The 21,783-nt window shown below is 39.6% G+C and overlaps 2 protein-coding genes across 6 annotated transcripts in view; one reads left to right on the top strand and one right to left on the bottom strand.

Moving 5' to 3' along the window:
• The window catches only part of AKAP7 (A-kinase anchoring protein 7), an 82,204-nt gene that overhangs the window by 16,979 nt on the left and 43,442 nt on the right, over positions 1-21,783 (top strand). For 4 of the 5 annotated variants that reach the window (XR_011336979.1, XM_069851923.1, XM_069851922.1 and 1 more), the window contains exons 6-7: positions 4,660-4,772; positions 16,638-16,782. Coding sequence is in view for 4 of the 5 variants with exons in the window: in XM_069851923.1 (XP_069708024.1) it covers positions 4,660-4,772; positions 16,638-16,782 (258 nt within the window). In the remaining variant the exon portion in view is untranslated. Of the gene's footprint in view, positions 1-4,659; positions 4,773-16,637; positions 16,783-19,660; positions 19,996-21,783 lie in introns of those variants that run through there. The other variant, XM_069851924.1, reaches the window with a different exon arrangement.
• MSH5 (mutS homolog 5) lies at positions 8,945-12,408 on the bottom strand. The gene is made up of 2 exons (XM_069850975.1): positions 12,398-12,408; positions 8,945-11,381 (listed from the first exon to the last, which is right to left on the bottom strand). Exons 1-2 carry the CDS (start codon positions 12,406-12,408, stop codon positions 8,945-8,947), a joined length of 2,448 nt encoding a protein of 815 aa, XP_069707076.1.

Consider the following 21,783-nt stretch of genomic DNA (forward strand, 5'->3'; position numbering starts at 1 on the left):
CTAATGGTGCTTACTTACATGAAGGATGGATTCCAATAGACCTGAGCATTGTTCATGCCTTCTGATACTATGAACTTTTCTGAACGCAACCTTTTCTTATTCGGCTTTATCCTACATGACAGTTTTCTTTGTTTTAGGCCCCTTGTGTTGACAGATGCTGCCAAAGGGCAAACCTTTAAGGGAAAAAGAACAGTTGCTATTACAGCCTAACATAACACTAGTTAGTGTTACGAGTTTGTGCTTTCAACAGGTAGTTAGAAGTTATTTAATACAGTTTGCTCTGGAGCTCAACATTTTACTTGTTGCATGTGAATATTAAATGTTCTATTGTTGCCATATCCCTTAGCTCACCTTTTCTTGTTTGTCACATGACAAGTAAGAAAAGCTGAAATACATATGCAAGAGGAATAAGCTGGGACAGAGGCCTGCCTTTGGAAACCTCTATTGCAGTGCCTCTCCTGCGCTTTGACTCTACTACTCTTCACACAAGGTCTTGAATTTTTGATCAACTCTGTAGAAGGAGCCAGGAGGAGTCTTCAAATTCCTAAGAAAATGATCCGTTTAAAGGTCACTGAGTGCAGCTGTGTTATTTAATGGAATAGGATGTGCTGATCACTATGTTCATTGCTTTCATTCCCATAAAACATCCATTAGTAGTCTCCATATTTGTTCTTTAAAAATGGTAAGTATGGCTCTCTGAAAGCACAGACAGCAAATGCTTTTAGACTTTCATTTACATTCATTTTCATAATGTGCTGCCAAACACTGAATAACAATAACTCTAATAAAGATCTCATTGAAATTAAGCAATAAGATGCTTTTTTTTGTGGTATAAAAGAAGGAACTCTCACTCCCTTCTTTTTGTGACTGTGATAAACTTTTGGGAAACACTGGAATGTATTAAAGTCAGAAGAAAAAATGAGTTTCATCAAGAAGTCTTTGATGAACCATAAGTTTCTATTTCAGTCTAGCACTTTGATCCTTCACGTTATCATTGTTTGTCTTGTAAGGCTTATTTTTTATTGGCACCTATGCAGAAAGTGTGGATTGCTTGGTCCACCTGCTCCTGCTTTATCCTACTTTACAAATGGGGGCATTTTTCTTCTGTATGTGTGTATGGCGATGAAGAGAAACAGAACAACCTGTGTATACTGCTGATTATGTTTTTTTCAAACACAATAGCTCACTATGTAGGATAGTGGTATGGTACAGTGACAATTCCCTGTAGGAAACCCAAAGTACTTTATAACCAAGTAACAGCTAAAGAACCATTGGGTAGTTGGCTAGTCTCTGGTTTACCTTTTGCCTGACTATTTGGAGAGAAATGCTGTTACTGATGAGAAATAAAAATCGCCCCATTTCATATAGAGAGGTAAGAATGAAAGCCTTTATTTTTCTTAAATCCTGGAGATAAGAATCACCACCATATGAGATAGTGGCCGACCTTGGTTTAGCCACCTTTTTTATTTGTCAGAGACTGGGGATTGCTGAGGTGTTGGGGAGTCAGTAGTTTTGTCAGGCAGCAGGCAGGGACACTCCTCAGGCTGGCATTATCCTTCATAAGGGTATTAACAGTAGGATGGCAGAGAGTTTGGTGCTTGATGCAGCCTCTGATTCTATATTTCAAGCATAACATGATATCTGTAATAGTCTTTTTCAATATGTGGCGTGCACCTCTGGTGGCGTATAGTTGAGGTTGTGATAAATATTGGCATCGGAAATCATTGGCTTGGAAATTAGACCTTGTACTGCTTTGCAAGTGCATTGTGCTCTTTGCTATTAGGAAAGGAAGAATGACCAGAAGAGCTTCTTTGTAAAACCCAAACTTCTGCCAACTGATAGTTAACAGACTACTCAGAACAACTAAGAACTTAAAATTTTTAACATGGCTTAACTTACAGTTATAACTGTAAGTTACCTGGAGCTAAAGAAAAGCTAGACCTAAGTGCAAAGTAAAAAAAAAATAAAAAAATCAATAGACAGATACTGTTTCTAAATTCCAAACTTTTTAATTGAGGAACATAGTTTACAGACAGGCAGAAATTAATAGACTGGAAGAAAATGTACATACGTGGAAGTTTTCCACATCTAATGAAATCTTGGAAAAGAATATGGCCAATTGTATTATGGAATATGGCTCAATGTGCAATTTTTCCATGAGTTGTTCTGTGTTGATCTAGCTGTTGAATTTTTGAGCCTTTCCAGTATATAGCTGGTTTGGGTGAGTTTTGTATATCACATTTCTAGTCTAATTATGGGGAAACAGCTGTATAATGGATTCAGCTGCCTCCAATGTAAAAGAGGCAGATGACATTCAGTAATTTTGACATTATAAAAATAAGGTACAGAATGGTATTGCAGAGTACTTGGTATTGCATGAAAAACGATCTGAAAGCTGTCAAAAAATTTGTTCGAGGAAGTCACTGAGTTTGTAAAAATAGCCTTAACTTTTCTAGAGTGCAGTTTGAAGCTGCAAGCGTTGGTCAACCTGAGACTAATAAGAGGAAACACAGATCTCGTATGATTTTTCAGTCTAGCTATTAATGTTGATATCTGGGGGAGAGATGGCAGATCCTCATTTGTTAAGAGCACTAGGCACTGTCTTTCTATGATTCTCGTCACTGGCATCTTCATTTCTTCCAGTTCAGGCAATCCTCGTCATAAACCTTGACCTTTGTGTATTTGCTTTGTCTTCAAATCCACTTTCCTGCTGTCCTGTATGCCTGGAACTTTCTCTTGCCCACATCATCCACACTTCCTTCCCTATTTCTTTTAAAACCCTTCTTGTGGCCACTTCTTCAAAGAGCTGCATGGCTATTAATAGCATTACATTATCTTTTAACCTTCCTGTGCTCTCTGGAAAACAGTTCCCTTTGATGGTTTTTCCATCTACTCAGATTTATTTCTATTTTCATTGTCTTAGAAGAAGGAAACATTGTGCTAATTATGTTCATAAGTACCCTTAACCAGTAAAATGCCACACTTTCTCTGTCTGTCAAATACTGCAATACTGGGGCTCTCTGTAGCACCAGGAAGTAAGACCAGTCTCTTGAGCCTGTGATGTTTAATAACGGCCTATGTGAGAAGTCTGATGACCATGAGAATGTGTGTGGACACAGACGCATACACACATAAATCCATGACATTGAAAACTACTATTGCTCAATGAAGTTATGTTTTCTTTCCACTAAACCAGTTTTTCATTATGTTTTTTTCTTGATTAGAATTGCCAGGTAGGGAAAGAGAAAGATGAATTTAGAAAGAGAAATACAAGCAGATCTTGAGCAAAGCTATTTAGCACAAAATGGAGACAGGCAGGCTGTGAGGTTGCTGTTCAGCAGTGTAAACTGTAGATGCCCTACTTAACACTTATAGTGGTGTTTGTACAGTCTACCCTGTTGAAAACACTGGGTTTTAAATCCTGTGATCAGATGCACATTGGCAACCTACTGGTCTGACACAAAGCTCTTGGTGGAGTTAGGGGCACACCCTTAGAGGTGCAAATCTTCACCACACTTCACTTAATGGCAGTGTGGGAGATGAGCCACTGCTTGACATAAGATGTGATGGCAGAAGGGATTGGAGCTTTTAAGCGAGAAAAAGACTACAATCCACAAGGCTGAGTCAGTATATCACAGGGCAGTGTAAACCTGGTTATGATAAGACTAATTCTTTGCTGGAACATCAAAGTCAATGAGTCCCCAAATGATACAGTTCAGAGAACCAAACACAGGAACCAGAAAATGACTTTGTTACAGATAATTTCAGTTTTAAATGAAAGTAGCATTTTATTAGCTTACTAACAGAAATTAAAAAAGGCCATTGGGTGCATGGAAATACATGCACACCTGCACTAAATGATTTGAACTTCCATATCTCAGAAGAAGTAGCAAAGGTTTATTTGTAGTATTCTGTTTTGATATGTTAATCTGTGTTCAGCAGTGTTTGTGTGCATAGCTGCGCAATTGCTTACTGGGGATTCAGTGTAAATTTAGAAATGTTTCCCATGGACACAATTTAAAATAATACAAGTAGGTAAGCTATGCTTATGCATAGATATGTGGCAATAGTTATAAATATATAATAGTTCTATAGAGCTAGATAAACAGAGGTATGCATTTAGATACATAGATCTATATAGCAGTTATGTATGCACACACACAGAGGTATATATATACACACATATACATGGGATGAGAGAGAGAGAGAATGGACCCAAACTGAAGCACAGGAAGGTCTGTCTGAACATCTGGAAACACTTTTTTTACTGTGAGAGTGACCAAGCACTGGCACACGTTGCCCAGGGATGAAAAATTCTGTTTCATACTCAGAGTTCTCCTGAAGTTTCCAAAACTTCTAGTGAGACTAACTCCTGAACAGTTTTTATGTCAATTTTTAATTTTGCTAGCAAAAGCAGACAGCACAGCTTTCTAATTGTCATTATTATAGTAAAACCAAATTTGTGACACATATTAAATGAAAATATAAGATTATTTTCACATGAAATAATACGTATCTTTGAAGTTAACTAGAAATCTCTCTGCCTTTTAGTACTCATCATCTTGTTTTTTCTATGTGGAGTGGCTGTGACTTGTGTTACAGTTGAAAACATCCTGTCACGTACTATCTTTGTACCTCTGCATTTTTCTCCCCTCTCAGAGACTATGAAGAAGATATTTCAAGAGAAGGGCATCTTGGCAGGAGAAGAAAGAGCTTTTAAACCACATCTGACCTTCATGAAGTTGTCAAAATCAACACAGCTACGTAAGCAGGTGAGCTCACATTTCACATAGCTCAGTCTAGAAAGTTTAATTGGGAGATGAACAAAGTAGTTGCTTGAGCTATAGAATCATACATTCTGCTTTGAAACCTGCCAAAGGTAAGACTTGGAAGTACTCATTTTTTTAGAAAAAATAATTAGTACATCTACCGTATAAACAATAGTCCTGTAATGTACTTTAAGTTACCACTCTTGTATTCTCAGTACAGTAATATCATAGTCCATTTTCTTTTGTGAAACTCTGCAAGACCAAGGGCTGAAAGTATTTGTTCAAAATTATTGTATGTAGATTCTATGCATGCAGTTTGTTATTGTATAGGAGAAAATAAGCAAGTAAACAGTTAAATCTATTTGGATTGTGCGTAATGTGCAGACTGTCAGTTCCCACTATTGAATATGCTTTGGTGACTTTCAGAGTAGCGTTGAAACATATCTTCTATATTCTCTCTAGCATGCAGTTATTTCTTGCCTATTTATGAGCTTTTCTGACAAAATACATGAATGCATAAATGTAGATTCTCACTGTGAAGATAAATACACAGAAACAATACTGGTATATCTGTTTTTTTTTTCTTTCATACTAATGTGTCAGTGATATTGTATTATTTAACATATGGTATAGCTTCATATATTTTTATTGCTGGCTTTGTGCAGAATATTTTGTGATTCTTTGACCAGGAAAGTAATTTTTAGGAAAAAAATATTTCTAAGAATTAAAGTGTACATATAAATATTTTAAGTTGATTTTTTTACTTAATAGTACGCATTAAAGGAAATAACTTTAAAATTTCATTATAAATAATAAAAAGTACTGAAGATGCACATTTCCATTAAGTAGTGTTGTAAAATCAGTTAGAAGGAGGCAATGAGATTTGAGACACATCAAGAAACCTCAAAGGCACATATACTTGCTTTGAAATAGAGACAAGGACTTGCCAACAGCTTCTAAGTAGTATATTTTACCTGTTAAATTTGTAAGCTCACATAAGCTTTTTAATGTATTAACAGTTGTTTTTTAAAATGCTCATTTTAAAAATCCACATCTTTTCTAGAATACCAGCTGCTCAATAATTTAACTCCGGTAAAAACTTCCGAGACAATCAGAGTGTGGGTTTTTTGTCATTGTCTTTTTTGTTTGGTTTTGGCTAGTTTGTTGCTTTGTTTACATTTGTCTACCTTGTATGAACTATTAGTCAGGATGTGTGCTCTCTGTGTTCTGATATTCACTGCTGCTGACAGAACCAGGTCAGTGTCATTCCAAATCATCTTCCTTAGTCCTCCATAATGCTGGATAATGCATATGGTATTCTAAAGATAAACTGTATAGAAAGGTATTATGTATTGAAAATCTGTAAATTTTTGTCAATCCACTGTCAGGCACAAGCATTGATCGGTTCACTGTCATTTCTTGTGTCTGCATGTTGTGAGATAGTTTCATGCATTTACTAAAAACAATAAATAAATCCATAAAACATAGAAGGAGTACCTATTTTGTAGTATATTTAAAAAGAATGTCTAATTGAATTTTCAGATCATATAACAGTATGAAAAAGAAGAAGAGGGGAGTGGATGAAGATTACATGAGAAAGCATATAAAAGAGCAAATTGAACTATGGTAGTTGAGTATAGTTCCCAGCTATAACTTTATAACTACATTACTATATTTTTTTAAATGTAAGTTTCCTCATTTGAAGCAATACTTTGCTAAGCTACTTCCTCATAATGACATCTAAATTCCATAGAAGTTATCTTTTGGGGAAAAAAACTCATGTTTTTCAAACCTTAATATAGCTACAGGCGTTTTTGAAACACATATATTCTGAAAAGATTTTAACTTTCCTAAATTGTTGTTGATGTTTACAAAGCAGAGAGTTTGAGACTTCAAATTAATAAAGATTTCAAGAAACTAGTGTTGCAATTTGAAGGCACAGCTTTAAGCTAAAAATGGTAAATGCAAAAAACTTGGAAACAGACATTATTAAAGGATAAACATGTGAGATAAAAGTGGGTTAGAAAAAGCTATCTAGGTTACTGTACCCTCCTCAGCTTCTCAGGTCAAAGAACGTATTTACCTACTCAGAAATGGAAGCAACCTATTCTTCATGCTTAACTGGACAATTCTGAGATCAAATATGCCACTGAAAACTTCCCCAAAACCAGGAGGTTCAGTGTGCCTCTGGGCGTCCTTGTGGAAAGAGATAAAGGGATGTAATTTATTTGCACATGTTTAGCTATTTCCACAATTGATTGTTTGCATTATAAGAATCCTGGGGTAGTATCACTTTCTTTGTACAAAGAAGCTAATTAAACACCAAGAAAGAAGCAACTGGAGTTGTGATAACATTTCGGTTCCTGCTTCCCTCACTAGCCTGCTGTGTTGCCACAGGTCACAATTTTTCACTCGTCCAGACTGCTGTTTATTTCAGGGCATGTTGTGAGGCACACCTGATTAATGCTTTATGACATTTGGAGATCCTTTGATACCTAGTGCTGCCAGAACTGCAAATACTGTGAAATGGATTTCATAAGTAGAAGGTGACTGACGACTAAATTGCTCTGATGGTATCTGCTATCCTTAGCCTAGACAGTGGTTGACAAGAAAAAATGCCCAAAATATAATTTATGAATATTTAATATATGATATTCTTCTGTACAGTATATCTTTAGAATGCTGTATGTACAAATAGTAAAAGAGAATATATTAGTGAGGAAAATCTATTTGTATTTCCAACACCTGAAAGTGTTGGACAAGACCTGATTGACTGTTACCATTCAACATCAGTGGTGACATCATTAAGATGGTAGATATTATTTTGCAGATAGTGTTATTATGGTTGCACTGGAAACAGCAGAAACTGCATAATTCACTAATTTATTCTTGTGTTTTTAATGTAAATTATGTCAAACTTTTGCCACTATCCTAGTTTCATGTAGAGATAACACAGGGTATTTATTTGGCAATAGCAGTAGTAGTAGTAATAATAATAATTCCTCCATTACACAGGAGGAAATTCTACACTGAATCAAATGCAAAACAGTGTCTCCAAATTCACATCTTTTTGATGTGTACTCACATTTCATCTTTTTGTGCTATTCAGCTAGACACACCAGATAAGATGTTTAATACTGATAATCATGAATGTAATTACTTTTTTCTCATGTAAGTTTTCTCTTCATTTATGTGACATTAATATTTTTGGCTTCTTGAAATGAAATATCACTGAAGAAATGTAGTATATCTGCTGATGTCTTTTATTAGACATACTGTAAGCAGTAACAGCAAGTTTCAGCACCCAGGCAATAAGCTAGTGAACATCTGTTCTGTCTTATCTAGATAAGGAATCTCGGGTACTTACCTCGTTCCAGGAAAGGTTATTACTTCTTATGTATAGTACTTACATATCATGTCTCCTGCTTCATTAATGTGCTAATTTTTTTTGCATATGCGTACATCAAATACTGTGTTCAGTAAAGATCCTCTGCTTGACGAGATGTGAAAGAGAATCCTCCTCTTCTGGTATTCCTTTAACACTAAGTTTTACTCAATACTTGAAAATAGAATATAGAATGTGAAGTTCTGTCTTACATTCCTAGTATAGTTTTCAGTTACCTAAATTTGTAATTTTGCTCTTATTTATACCCACACGGCACAGATACATTGTCATACCATATAGAACCTTTTGAGAAAAGAGTGATTCTCAGTAAAACCAAAGCACTTCTGTTCATCACTTCCTGCTGATTCTAACCTCCAGCATTCCATTTATAATAACTCCTAGGATCTCTGGCATTTTGGTCAGGAAAGCTAATATAAGAAAAGCTGCAGAGCTCATTAATTCCCTCTGTGTTACCATTTAACAGCCTCTAGATCAGTGGTTTGTATTGTGACAACTGTTACGTGCTGATACGGGAGTCTGAGGCACATACTTATTTGGAATCTTTGGTGCTGATCCTAAAATGGCTGAAATGATCACTTTGGCACAACACAAAACAATAAACACTTTGCTTTCACCAAAAGCATATCAGCAGAAATGTTTTTAGATTTTTTTTTTTTTACAGACAGTTCATTACAAGCTAAATGTAGTGTGAGTTGTTAATGTTCATTCTTTAAATTACCTAACTATCCTACTGAACACGGTAAATATGATGCTTTTGCCCATGCCACTGCTACAGGACTGAGGCTGCAGAAGGCAGCACCTCTTCACGCATGAACTCTTCTAAGTCCAGTTGGGGATCATCTAGGTCTAGGTGAAGAAACTTTTCCACAACAGACCTGCATTTTTCCATCTGATCTACTTTTGAAGGATGATCAATACGTTTGATAGCTTTTCCATTGCGAATCAGTTCTGACACTTCCACTCCTCTTTCAATAATTTTGGCTGGCATTCCTGCTAATGCAGCAATGTTGGCAGCGTGACTAACAGTGGACGTGCCCTGTTTGATCTGATAGAAAAATATTAACTCCTCTCCATCTTGGTGGGTTTCCATGGTCAGGTACTCCAGAAGAGGTGTGTCAGGCAGGAGTTCCAGCTGCATTAAACTGTGAAAATTAGTGGAGACAAAGATCTGTGGGCACTGCGTTCCTTGACTGATCCAGTACCTCAGAACAGCAGCCAGAAGGGACAGGCCATCCAGCGTGTTGGTCCCTTTACCAAACTCGTCGATAAGTACCAAGGACCTCTCTGTGGCATTGTTTACTGCCTTGGCAACCTGGTTAAGATCAATCATGAATGTAGAGAGCCCTACAGAAACTGATTCCCTACTGTGGATTCTTGTGTAAATCCCATCAATTACTCCAATCTCTGCCTCAGCTGCAGGGACATAACTGCCGATTAGAGCCATGAATACTATAAGACCTACTTGCTTTAAGTAGACACTTTTTCCAGATGAGTTGGGACCTGTGATGATCTTTATTCGTCTGGTAGCCTCACCACTGTAAATGGGATTGGCCACAAAAGTCTTTGCACATAGTTCCATGAGTGGATGTCTTCCGTCCTTGATGTGGAAGCCATGGCGATGAGTAAAGTGTGGCCGGCAATAGGCATTCTCTCGGGCCATCTCTGCCAAAGCTAGTAGCACGTCTAAGTGTGCAGTGTACTCAATCACACTGTTAAGCACTTCAGACTTCTCCAAGATCTTTGTCTGCAGCTGGTGCATAATAAGTGTTTCCTGGTCTCTGATCTCACAGTGCAAGTCACCCAGCAGGCTGTCTAGCTCTTTAGTCCTGGCACTTCTGTAGTGCAATTTATCCTCTGACAAGAACATGAAGTCCAAGCCTTCGATTTCAAAGTCACTCTTATCCACCATAGTTGGTAGCCGTGGAATGGAGAGAAGAAATCCAATCAAAGGAATGTAAATCACACAACAGGAGGGAATATGATTGTCCAAGGCCTCCAGTTCTTTTCGTGCCACTTCTGTAAGGAAGTCTGACAGTCCCATCAGCTTTCGTTTCTTCTCATCGATAGTGGGGTCCACATTGGGTCTAACAGTGAAGCGGTTTTCTGAGCTGCTGCCTTCAAAGTCCACCACTTTGCTGATTAGCCTACCAATGTAGTGCAGATCATCCGTGAAGATGTGTGAAATGGTCTGAAAGAGTTCAATAGTGTTGGGCAGAGAACGACATGTGTCTCGAAGGCACACTGCGCTGTACACTGTCTTATGGAGTGCTTGCCAGTCACTAACTTTTGTGTTGGAAAGAGTCATTCTTTTTAGAATAAGGGGCACGTTTTTAATATTCTTGAGGCAACCTTGAAGAGTGAGGACCGTTTCATGGTTCTGAGCCAGCAGGAAGAAGTGGATAACATCTAGCCGTTTGTTGAGCTCTGCCAAGTTCCGAGTAGGTCGTGTGAGCCACAGCCTCAGCAGTTTTTCTCCCCATTTGCACCTGCAACGGTTTAAAATTCCATATAAACTGAATCCTTCTTTTAATCCACTGGAGAGCTTGTACACAGAAGGATGGATATCACTTTTAAATATCTGCAGGACACAGTAAGTGTCTTGGTCCATATTCACAGTATCTGACAGCACATATTTTTTAAAGGCCAAAATAGGAACTGCAGTAGTGCTGTCTTCAAGCTCAACTCCAATCCTTCTCCTGTCTAGGAACTTAAGGAGTCCCCCTAGGGCTCGTATCATGAGTGGGCTCTCAAAAGGGATGATTGAGGATAAGTAGAGAATTTTCTCTGTTGCAGTCATATGAGATGGAATGAATGGAAATTGCCTAGATAGGATCCGTTGCTTGCTGACTTCTAGGCCAAAGTCTATGTTAGGAAACAGGACAATTTCTGGTTTTCTTATATCTTTATCACCATTGTTAGTTGTTAGGTTGGTCAGGAATTTGGCAATATTCTGGTCCTGTTTTGCACTGGTCACTATACATCGAGGACTGACTTCCTCGATCACTTTTTGCAGTAGCTTGAGGTCTTCATTATCAGCTACGTCAGGCATGAAGTAGATTGAGCAATCTTCTGTATCATAATAAGTAATGGCAAGCTGCCCGGCATACCACAAAACAGACATGTGTGTCTCAGAGCACTCTTGGTCCTCTGGTTCGGGACCAAGGGGTGGTGCTAAGGCGCAACTTGTGGCTGATGTGGCACTCATTCTGACAGAGGAAGACATTTTTTCTCGCAACTCATCCAAAAATCCTGAGAAGTAACTGTAATTGACAACAGCAGGTTAACACTCATTCTTCCATCTGTGAAGAAACCGAGATGCTACCAGGAATTAAAGACAGGTGTTACCTGTTCAGGTGAAGAGATGCACCTGGTAACCACAGCTGCTGTCTTGCTTCCAAGCAAGCTGTAACTGGGCCAACTACCAGCGATGCTGGAATAGAGTACAGTTTTCATGTGTATCCTTTATTTTAGTAAGTATATATGTATGCCTGATGACCCACAAGCACACATGGAGATGTGCCTGCCCGGGCAGGCACGGGTACAAACGCGGCCCCCTCGGAGGCCGCAGCTTCTCACAACCCTGCAGCCTCATGCACTGGGCATCGCTGCAGCGCCATCACACAGCGCGGGGCCCTACGCAAGGTCCTGCTGCGGGGATCGACCACACCAAACAGGATCCCCAACAAAGTCCCCAGCTGCTGTCAGCAACCCCGCTTCCAACCCTTTCTCGCTTCCTCTGCTTTCCTCCCTGCGCACCCTCCTCAAGGCAGCTTGTCCTGGACACTCCTTTCCTTGTAGCCCAAAGGCTTTACTCTGGCTCCTTTCCTTGTAGCCCAAAGGCTCTATTCTAGTTCCTTTACTTGTGGCCCAAAGGCTTTCTCTGGCTCTTTTCTTTATAACCCAAAGGCTCTAGTTTTACCTCCCTTCCTTGCCGCCCAAAGGCTTTCCTCTGTCTCCCTGCCCCCGGCTCTCCCCGCGCTGTCCCCGCCGCTCCTCAGGCGGCGCCGCCCCGCGGTCCCTGTGTGGAGCGGAGCCTCGGGCTGAGGAACAGCCGCCCCAGGCCTCCAGCGCCTCCCTCATCCCCGGCCCCGGCGCGGCGGGGGTGGCAGAGAACGAACCCCCCCGAGCAGCCCTGCCCTCTGGCCGGCGAGGGGTGCCAAGCACCATAGAATCACACAATAGTTTGGGTTGGAAGGGACCTTAAAGAGCATCCAGTTCCAACCCCCCTGCCATGGGCAGGGACACCTCCCACCAGACCAGGCTGCATAAGGCCCCATCCAACCTGGCCTTGAACACCCCCAGGGATGGGGCAGCCACAGCTTCCCTGGGCAACCTGTGCCAGTGCCTCACCACTCTCATACTGAAGAAATTCCTCCTTATGTCTAGTCTAAATCTGCCCCTCTCCAGTTTATACCCATTGCCCCTTGTCCTATCAGCACAAGCCTTTGTAAACAGTCCCTCCCCAGCTTTCTTGCAGCTCCCTTCAGGTACTGGAAGGTTGCTATAAGGTCTCCCTGGAGCCTTCTCTTCTCCAGGCTGAACAACCCCAACTCTCTCAGCCTGTCCTCGTGTGGGAGGTGCTCCAGCCCTCTGTTCATCCTTGTAGCCCTCCTCTGGACCCATTCCAACAGTTCCATATCCTTCTCATGTTGAGGATTCCAGAACTGGACACAGTACTCCCGATGAGCTCTCCCAAGTGAGGAACAGAGGAGCAGAATTGCCTCCATCGGCCTGGTGGCCACACTTCTTTTGATGCAGCCCAGGATATGGTTGAACTGGGCTGTAAGCACATATTGCCAGGTCACACTGAGCTTCCCCATGCCCTGCTGCTGCACCGCTGCCTGCGCATCAGCGGGACTCATGGCTGCCCCTGCCCGCTGCCTGGCTCCCGCTGTTCACCTCTTTCACCCTTCGCAGCTTCTGCACCCTTCTTCTCATTCACTTAACAAGGTACTTCAGACAACTGTAAATGAATCTTCCATTGCAGCCCTTGCCTTTGGAGATTGTGACGTGGTGGTGGGAGATGAGTGTTTCTGCTGTGGGGGCTGGTACATGGAAACTGAAGCTGCTTGCTGAAGGTGATGGGCACCTCACTTTGCATCTATGTTAAGGCCTGTCAGCTCTTGAGCCTTTCTCCCTAAGCCTGCATGGAGCTGGAAGGGCAGCAGGCTGGGGACAGCAGGCTGGACCACCCCTGCCTGCCTACAGAGGAGGCGCAGTGAGTTAACAGACACGACAGGGTTGCCAAATTCTGTCTCCTTGGTACCCTGTGGGTCTTCTAAAAGCTTCACATGCAATGCCTCTCGAGGCCCACGTTACACAGCTATGTCCACTTACAGGTATCTATTTATTACAGCACTTTCTCGAAAGGCAGGCGTCTTCCTCCTCCCCTTCCAGCACCAAATGCTTCAAAATGGCTTCTTGAGTACTCTGTTTCTCACACACACTTCTCCAATTATAGTTTATCTCTATAATCAGCATCTATAACTTTTCTGTGTGGGAACAACTGTCTTTCATCTCCACTGCTGCAGACCTTTTCAATTAAAAAGTGAACTGTGACCTTCCCATGCACCTGCGTTGTTTCATCCTTTCACATCTCTTCACAACCACTGCAAATGGCACGCCAGAAATTTCTCCAAGTTATTAAAAATATCATATAGTTTTCCATGGCTGCTTTTCCAAATGTAGAATCAAAGAATCACCAGGTTGGAAAAGACCTCTTGGATCATCCAGTCCAAACATTCCTATCTGCCACAAATCCACATCTCTGAGCACCTTGTCTATTTGTCTTTTAAATGCCTGCAGGGATGGTGACTCAACCGCCTCCCTGGGTAGCCTCTGCCAGTGCCTGATTACCCTTTCTGTGAAAATTTTTTTTCTGATATCTAGTCTGAACCTCCTCTGGCACAGCTTGAGGCCATTCCCCCTTGTCCTGTCCCCTGTCTTTCAGTAGTGTGTCACAAGTGTGACACCGTTCCTAAGCATTAAACATTTGATTCACACCTTATCAATCTGGTTTTGACAGGCAACATCCCAACCTCTTAAAAATGCTATTTTTTCAGGGGTGTGAAATAGCGATACTCATCTTTTCCTCCATTTGTTCCATGAGTACTCAAGGCTTCACATTTAGACAAATGTTCTCCTGGCTGAAAAGATCTTTTATATTATTGATTGATGTCTAAATATATTTCATAGAACTGTCAACCAGAAAGCAAATAATGATGTTCTAATTTAAAAATAAGCTTGGTACATAAAGACTAATCTAGCCGTAGAACATCAAATTTTCACTCATGATAGTGAGGCCAGAATAAATGTAGACTTCCAAGGAGCTCATGTGCCCAAAATGAAAATTATCCACCACTAGATGTCATCATTTCAGAGATTAAGGAAAGGGAAAGACATTTTTGACCTTCACTAAATTAGGTTTTAGGCGACCAAAAGTCTCTAAGTTAGACTTTAGAGAACCAAATGTGCAGGTATCTGCTCAAGCAAAGTGCTTCTGATGTCAACAGTTTTGTACCTAAGTAAAAGGTCAGTAGACACCAATGCAGAGCCCGTCTTGCAAATGAGTAATTGTGAATGAAGCATGAAAAGAAGTTTATGAATGTGATGCTCAGATCAGCAGATATGGTATAAGGGTGTGAAGAAGCAAGCAGCGTCTGTCCCCTTTCAGGTGTCTAGTGAGGGACCTTTTCACTGCAGAATGGGATACTAAGAAAAGGAGGAGGCCCTAAGCAACACGCAGAGATGCAAACCTGACTAGCATATGGCAAGGGAGGCAGTAGCAGGAGCCTAAGCTGGTTATCTGGATTGCCGAGTGTTTGTGGAGCGTGGGGGTGTTTATTTCAGTAACACTGCCTCTTGAAGACCTTGTCAAATGGGATGGCAAGGCAAAGGGGGAAGCCATAAACAAAATATATAGAGACACAAATCTGTGAAACATAACACGGAAAACCAAGAAGCAAACGTTGTCAGTCACACTGATTGGTGGGCTGTCAAGAAACTGCCAGGCAAACAAGGACTTTACACCTGTTGGAAATGTAAAGCTGATGGTCCAGAATGTTGGGGGGGGTGTCAGTGAGACTGTGCAAATGGATGGGGGATGTACAGAGGAAAAGGACTGAGGCGGAACAAAGGAGGAGTGGACAGAAAGGGTTGTAAATGGTGCTGGTTGTGTGTAAAATGGGGCTGGTGGGCATGCTTGTCTGACCAAGCCGGTGTCCTGCATACTGGCTGCTGTGAGCAAATGTCTGTATCTTCCCCAGACCACGTGTGTGTGAGAGGTGCAGGTGTTTGCTACCAAACCTCAAGCAGCACCAGCTGGTGAGTGGGGGACCTGTGAGGTGGATAAGGGGGCCTGGGATCTGGGATCTGGGCTGCAGTACTGGGAAGACAGAGGGGCTTTCCTGGTGTTTGAGGGTTGCACAAATGTGCACGTGCTTGTGGCCCTGGAAAGAGTCATGTGCACACCTGTACTAGTGACCACCTGTCTCTGCCAGGGGCTCTCCATACCTGTGTCTCATGTGAGCCCTGTACGTGGGTGCTGTTGAAGACAGAGCCTTGTCTGTGGCAGCCTGTGTAGCTGGTGTTGTCTATGTCCTCTTAGCATGTCTATCTGTCTCTAGGATGTGAAAGCAGCAGGTACATCCATCAGAGACCCTGGGTTCCTGGAGCACCACGCAGGGCTCTAGCAACTGGGTTCTAGTAGGGAGCCCTGGGCTGGAGCTGCTGGAGGCAACAGTCACTTGTAACATCCCTTAGCATATAGTAACAATTTTAAAAAAGCGAACAGCATTATTTTGAGGTGGATTGATGAAAAAACATTTAATTTCTACAGAGGTTATCAATTTTTATTGAAAATATGATGGTATGAGAAACTCTAAACTCTTAAAATAACTACTGAAACAAGGTTTTCTGAAAACAGCCTTAAAGAATATTTATTAAGTTTAACTCCATGTATGTGAAACTATGCAATATTAATTATATTATATATCACTAAGGTTTTAAATTTGCTGAGATAAGAAACTTAGTGTTAGTTAAACTTAACCAGATTTTCCTGTTTGGTGATTTTAAAGACCTAGAATAGTGACCTTGACAAACATTTGAATTCTTTTTTTGTAATAAGTAGCATGCCTAGTGATGACAGCAAGAATAATTTACAGTTACCATTGGAAGTTAAAACATTTACAGTGTTTTGTATGTTGATTTGTTTCCTACAGAACTTCAAGAGGGAGAGGTAGAAAGGAGGCATAATGATACTTTATTTCGTTGAGTTCTGCAGCAGACAGTGCTTAACTAAAGTAGAAGTTTTGACACATTATTGTTTCAGTATTCTTTTTGCATCTTGAAGTAGTTCTCCATCCTTACTATACTTCCAGTTAAAATGAAAATAATAGGAATTAAATATGAAAATTCAGACTTCTTGTAGAATGCCTAGTTGAATTTTATGTTGCTTTTTAAAGGTGAAAAAAATTGACCCAAGCCTGTATGAAGATTTTAAAAATCATTATTTTGGAGATGAAATCCTGCACCGCCTAGATCTTTGCTCCATGTTGAAAAAAAAGCAACCGAATGGTTACTACTACTGTGAGTCCTCTATTGGTTTTGGTAAGTATATCTTCATTTTCCTCTTGTATCAATTGTGTCTGTAAGTTGTATGCCTAAAAAGCCATTTTGTTCTGGAGTGTGTGTTAGGCAATTCTTATAATAACATCTATGGAGTCAGATAGAAGTCTGTCCTTCAATCCTGGCTCTCCAGGAACACTGTGAAGTGATTCTTTCTGACGGCTAAAGTTTATCTATTATCTATTATCTATTATAGTATAAAGTTTATCTATTAGCTATTATGGTTCAACTATTTGTCTCCAGAATCCAGTTCCATTACATATCCTACAGTGAGTATTTAAGATAAACGAGATGTATCACTCTCCAGAGCTGCACATCTCTCTGTTGACTACAAAGACAGCCTGTGTGACTAAGTTAGGTTAGACATGGTAATTATAAATGATTAAATCTAAGTGACATGTCTCTGCTTTGGCAGAGATGTGACCTTACTTGGACTATATTCATACATAGAAAGAATTTCAGTGGTAAAACAGATTTCATAATAACAATTCAGAATACCATCAAGACTTTAGACATTGTACAGACACATTGCCTAGATTATTGTAATTCCAGAAATCACAGTTGTGTCCTCTTGCTTTGCCTGAACGGAAGCTTCATATCCCTGTGATTAATCTTGTCTTCTCATTTCTGCCACAAGTCTTGCGTAGCTAGAACTTCAGGTAATACACATGGAAGGTCAGTGGATATGGCTTGTACAATAAACCTCTCTGTGATGCTTACTGCCCAGTAGCTGGTGGTGGATGTTGGAGCTCCTATTAGTTGTATTAAGAATATGAGTCAAAATGTTCTAAGGGGGATGACTAGAGAATGTTGAGGATTTTTTCTTAAATGCAGTCACCCCTTTAAATCTAGGAATATATTGCATTATGCATTGGGAATATCTTTAAAAATACCATTCCTGCACCTACAAATCATATGACATGGGAAGACAGTCAAGTAGTATTACAGCAAAATACAGATTTTATTATATTAATTGCTTTTCTCACCTGTCCTAACTCTACTGATTCTTTCTATATGTCTTGTAGTGGTAAGTCTCAAAAGAAAGGTCTAATCAAATGCTAATCGCTCTTAATATTTTAGTTTTCACTTACGGCCACCTTGATTTAGCTTAGGTAGTCTGTTACAAAGCAAATCAAAAGCAGTACAGAGGAAAGGAACTGTAGGGTGTCTGTTTAAATTAGGGACAAAGCTATTGCAAAATCTAGACCAGTCAAAACTGAAGTGCAATAGAGTTACATGTATCTTAGCTATCTAAATATATTATTGTATTAATTACTTTGCGTTATGCATGTCTTATGTTTATATCTGTGTGTGTAACTATATATCTGATGTTTTCTGTAAATGTTTGTATGTTCCAATATTATTTATGTGCATCCAAATGCTTAGAGAAAAGAAATTACAAGATTATTTAACATGGTATAGATGTTTTAATTTGGGTGAAATTAAGGATCCACCATTCACAGATATAATTCAGAGTATTTTGGAATACACATCTGATTAAGGAATTTGGTAAATAATTCATTACAAATAAAAAGCTGTTTAGTAGTGTATTTGGTAGATACTGACAATGTTTCTTAAAAACCTTTGTTTAAATCTCTCTTCTTGAACTTGTTACTGACATCTCAGAATGATAAAATGAGACAGTCAGTCTTTCAGCCATCTTTTGAATATGAGACCCATGAAATGGTTTATAATAGCAATCAACTTGCATTCAAAGCAAGAATCAGATGCTTGTTGGGCTTTAAATCAGTCCTGGTGTAATAATGTGTAAAGAATTTATGGGAAGTGTCATTTTCACAGGTCAAAGAGAATTCTCCTCTGAACTATTTTTACATGAGTACTACATCTGGCTTTCTCTAGCCATGGTATTTGAATGGATGTTCTTCACTGATACCATGTTAAGAAAGTATAGTATTATCCCTGCTTTTTTCAGTCCTATATGGACATAGATGTGTCTTGCCCAAATAGGTGCATTTCATTTTTCTGGTTTTGTACCTGTTAATATATATATTCATGTAAAGCCAATGTTCAAAGGAAAACAAATATATTGGAACAGGTTTAAATTACTTATTTTTTAATTTCAGAGAAGAAGAAACTGTATTTTAATGAATTTTGAAAAAACTCATTTATAACGTTTTAAAATGTTTATTGAATAGGGTTTTTAGTAACTATAGGTAGCTAGGACGTTAAAATATACGCAGGAGAGAGTTAATGCCATTGTGTTAATACATCAGAAATAATGGGAATTGAAAACTACTTTATACAGACAAAACACTGTATCCAGATGTAGTTCTTTCTACATGTACTCAAGCATTTACCTTCTTGCCTTGAAGCACAGAGAAAATACAACAGCATTTATTTTTTGTTACCTAGATTTTGCTAGACTTGAGTTATGTATATAATAAGATGAAAAGATTTAAAATGAGATGAAAACTAATATTAGAAACAGAAATCCATACACAACAAAGAATTGCATGTTATCATGGCCAATAAGTACCAGAACATATATCAGTTTGTTATGGTGCTTTTTACAACCATGTTTAAAAATATGGGAAGCATAAAAGCTTAATGTGAGTAAAGGCAAAGTTGAAACACGTGCTGAGGTGCAGCAACATGCACCAAAGGTAAACGAGCTTTGACAATGTCTTACAGAGCAGCATCCACTATCTTCAGCAGAGCCTACAGACATCTGCACCAGAAAGTTTCTCTGCATCTGAATGCCAGACCCACAGGGTGTGTATTCAGGAGTTAAAATTTGGTGTAACAGTGACAATAGCGTTGAAACTTCATCCTCAAATTAGAGTTCAGCTTATTCTTTAAAGTAAATGGAACAACAAGCCAACAAAGTGTCCTTCTTCAGATCACCCACGTCATGGCAGCTGTTGTATGCCACCTCAAATCCCAAAGATGACCAGTGAATGCTGGAATGAATTAAGTTTCTCAATATTTATGCCTTCACCTGAGTGACTGATCAGTTCTTTATATCACAGTGAAGATGTTCAATAGACTCTCTGATCATCAAAGGAAGGATCATGTAAATCTTCTAATGTGATATATGCTTTTAGCATTAAGGATCTCATTTAAATATTTTCAGGATCCATTAATGAAGATTTTTGTTGACTTGTTTTGAAGAATATTTGTTTATAGTAATATAGTGTAAAATGAGATTATCTGCATATCAAAGAAAGGTATGACATGCCAAGCTGTATTCAGTGTGTAAACTATGATAAGGTTCTCTTGAGTGTCTGTTCCTTGGTGGAAAACACTCAGTAGGTTATTCTTACTTTCTGCACTACCAGAATTCATATATTCAGAATGTGTGTCAAGTGGGAAGTTAAAGTGCCGTTACAGTTCCCCTTGCAGTAGCAATATGAAAACTGACATATCAGACTACAAACATGTATTTTAGCCGGATAAAAGCGTAATAATACGGTAAAAGGTAATGCTTCTTGCTGCTCAAATAATACCTCAAACAGATGCCTTTTTAAGTAGCAGAACATTAGCGTGTTGTCTTATATTTCAGTGGAACTCTGTACGAGTTCAGTGTTGAGTCTGACCTTGTCATCAAGGTACCTTCTGCAGTCTCTCTGAAATGGGTAATACCTACAGAGAGTCATTCATCTCACGCTAAAATGTGTGTGGTAAGACAGGCAAGATCTAAGAGGTGTCTAAAATGGACAATATGTGAGCCTAAGATACACTACTTGAATAGTTGTTAATATTTGTTAATTAGCTTGCTTCTTATTTTTATATATGTATATATCAAGATACATATTTTCAACTGAATGAGAAAAAGATGCATTATATTTGCAAGCTTTATGTTTCTGAGGAGATCAATAACATTATGAATGGAACCCTTTACTAACAAAATTTATTCTTGCAGATTGCAGCTGTTAAGCTAGTTAAATCATTTAAGTAACTTTTTAGTTACTTAAACTTTAATGGCCTTGAGTTAGGATTTAGTGGTGCGGTTTATGCTTCCACATTACATTTTATGATGTTAGCCAGGCAGCTGTTCAACACCCACACCTCAAACAAAGAACAAGATGGTGCTGCTGGTACCTTGTATAAGAGCTCTCCAGGCTGAAGAGAAGTTTGTCAGCAATGGTTTTGAGGGATACTCACCAAGAAGAAAGAATCAGAAGAACAAAGAAGGAAAAAAAGACACAGCTGTTCCTGAAACAGAAAATAGATAATGCCACTTTATGAGCTCAAAGTAATACTGAAAAGAAATAGAAGACTGAAAATAAAAGAATCGGAAACTATTTAGTAATTGGATAGTTAGTCAACATCCCTAGGTTTTCTCTTTTTAAAAATGCACAGTGTCAAGCAAAAAATTCAGTCATCAAGGAAGAAGAGCATTCAAATACAGCTTGCAATATGTTGAGGCTCTGGAGCGTGTCCAGAGGAGAGCGACGAAGCCGGTGAGGGGACTGGAGAACAAGTCTTACGAGGAGTGGCTGAGAGAGCTGGGGTTGTTTAGCCTGGAGAAGAGGAGGCTGAGGGGAGACCTTATTGCTCTCTACAACTACCTGAAAGGAGGTTGTGGAGAGGAGGGAGCTGGCCTCTTCTCCCAAGTGACAGGGGACAGGACAAGAAGGAATGGCCTCAAGCTCTGCCAGGGGAGGTTCAGGCTTGACATCAGGAAAAAAAATATTTAATGGAACGGATCATTGGGCACTGGAACAGGCTGCCCAGGGAGATGGTTGTGTCACTTTCCCTGGAGGTGTTTAGAAGACAGATGGATGAGGCGATCAGGGACGTGGTTTAGGGATTGATAGGAATGGTTGGACTCGATGATCAAGTGGGTCCTTTCCAGACTAGTGATTCTATGATTCTGTGAAGTTTGCCCAGTTTGTCTGAAATCTTTTTGAAGTGGCACTCCCTTAAACAAAGAGAAAAACTGCCATTTGTCTCCTTTAGATACTCTCCTGCTTTTCTGTCTACATGTGATTGTACCTAAATGTAATTAATTTTATTTGT

The sequence above is a fragment of the Phaenicophaeus curvirostris genome, chromosome 2 (genome assembly GCF_032191515.1).
Source record: "Phaenicophaeus curvirostris isolate KB17595 chromosome 2, BPBGC_Pcur_1.0, whole genome shotgun sequence".
Taxonomy (NCBI): Eukaryota; Metazoa; Chordata; class Aves; order Cuculiformes; family Cuculidae; genus Phaenicophaeus; species Phaenicophaeus curvirostris.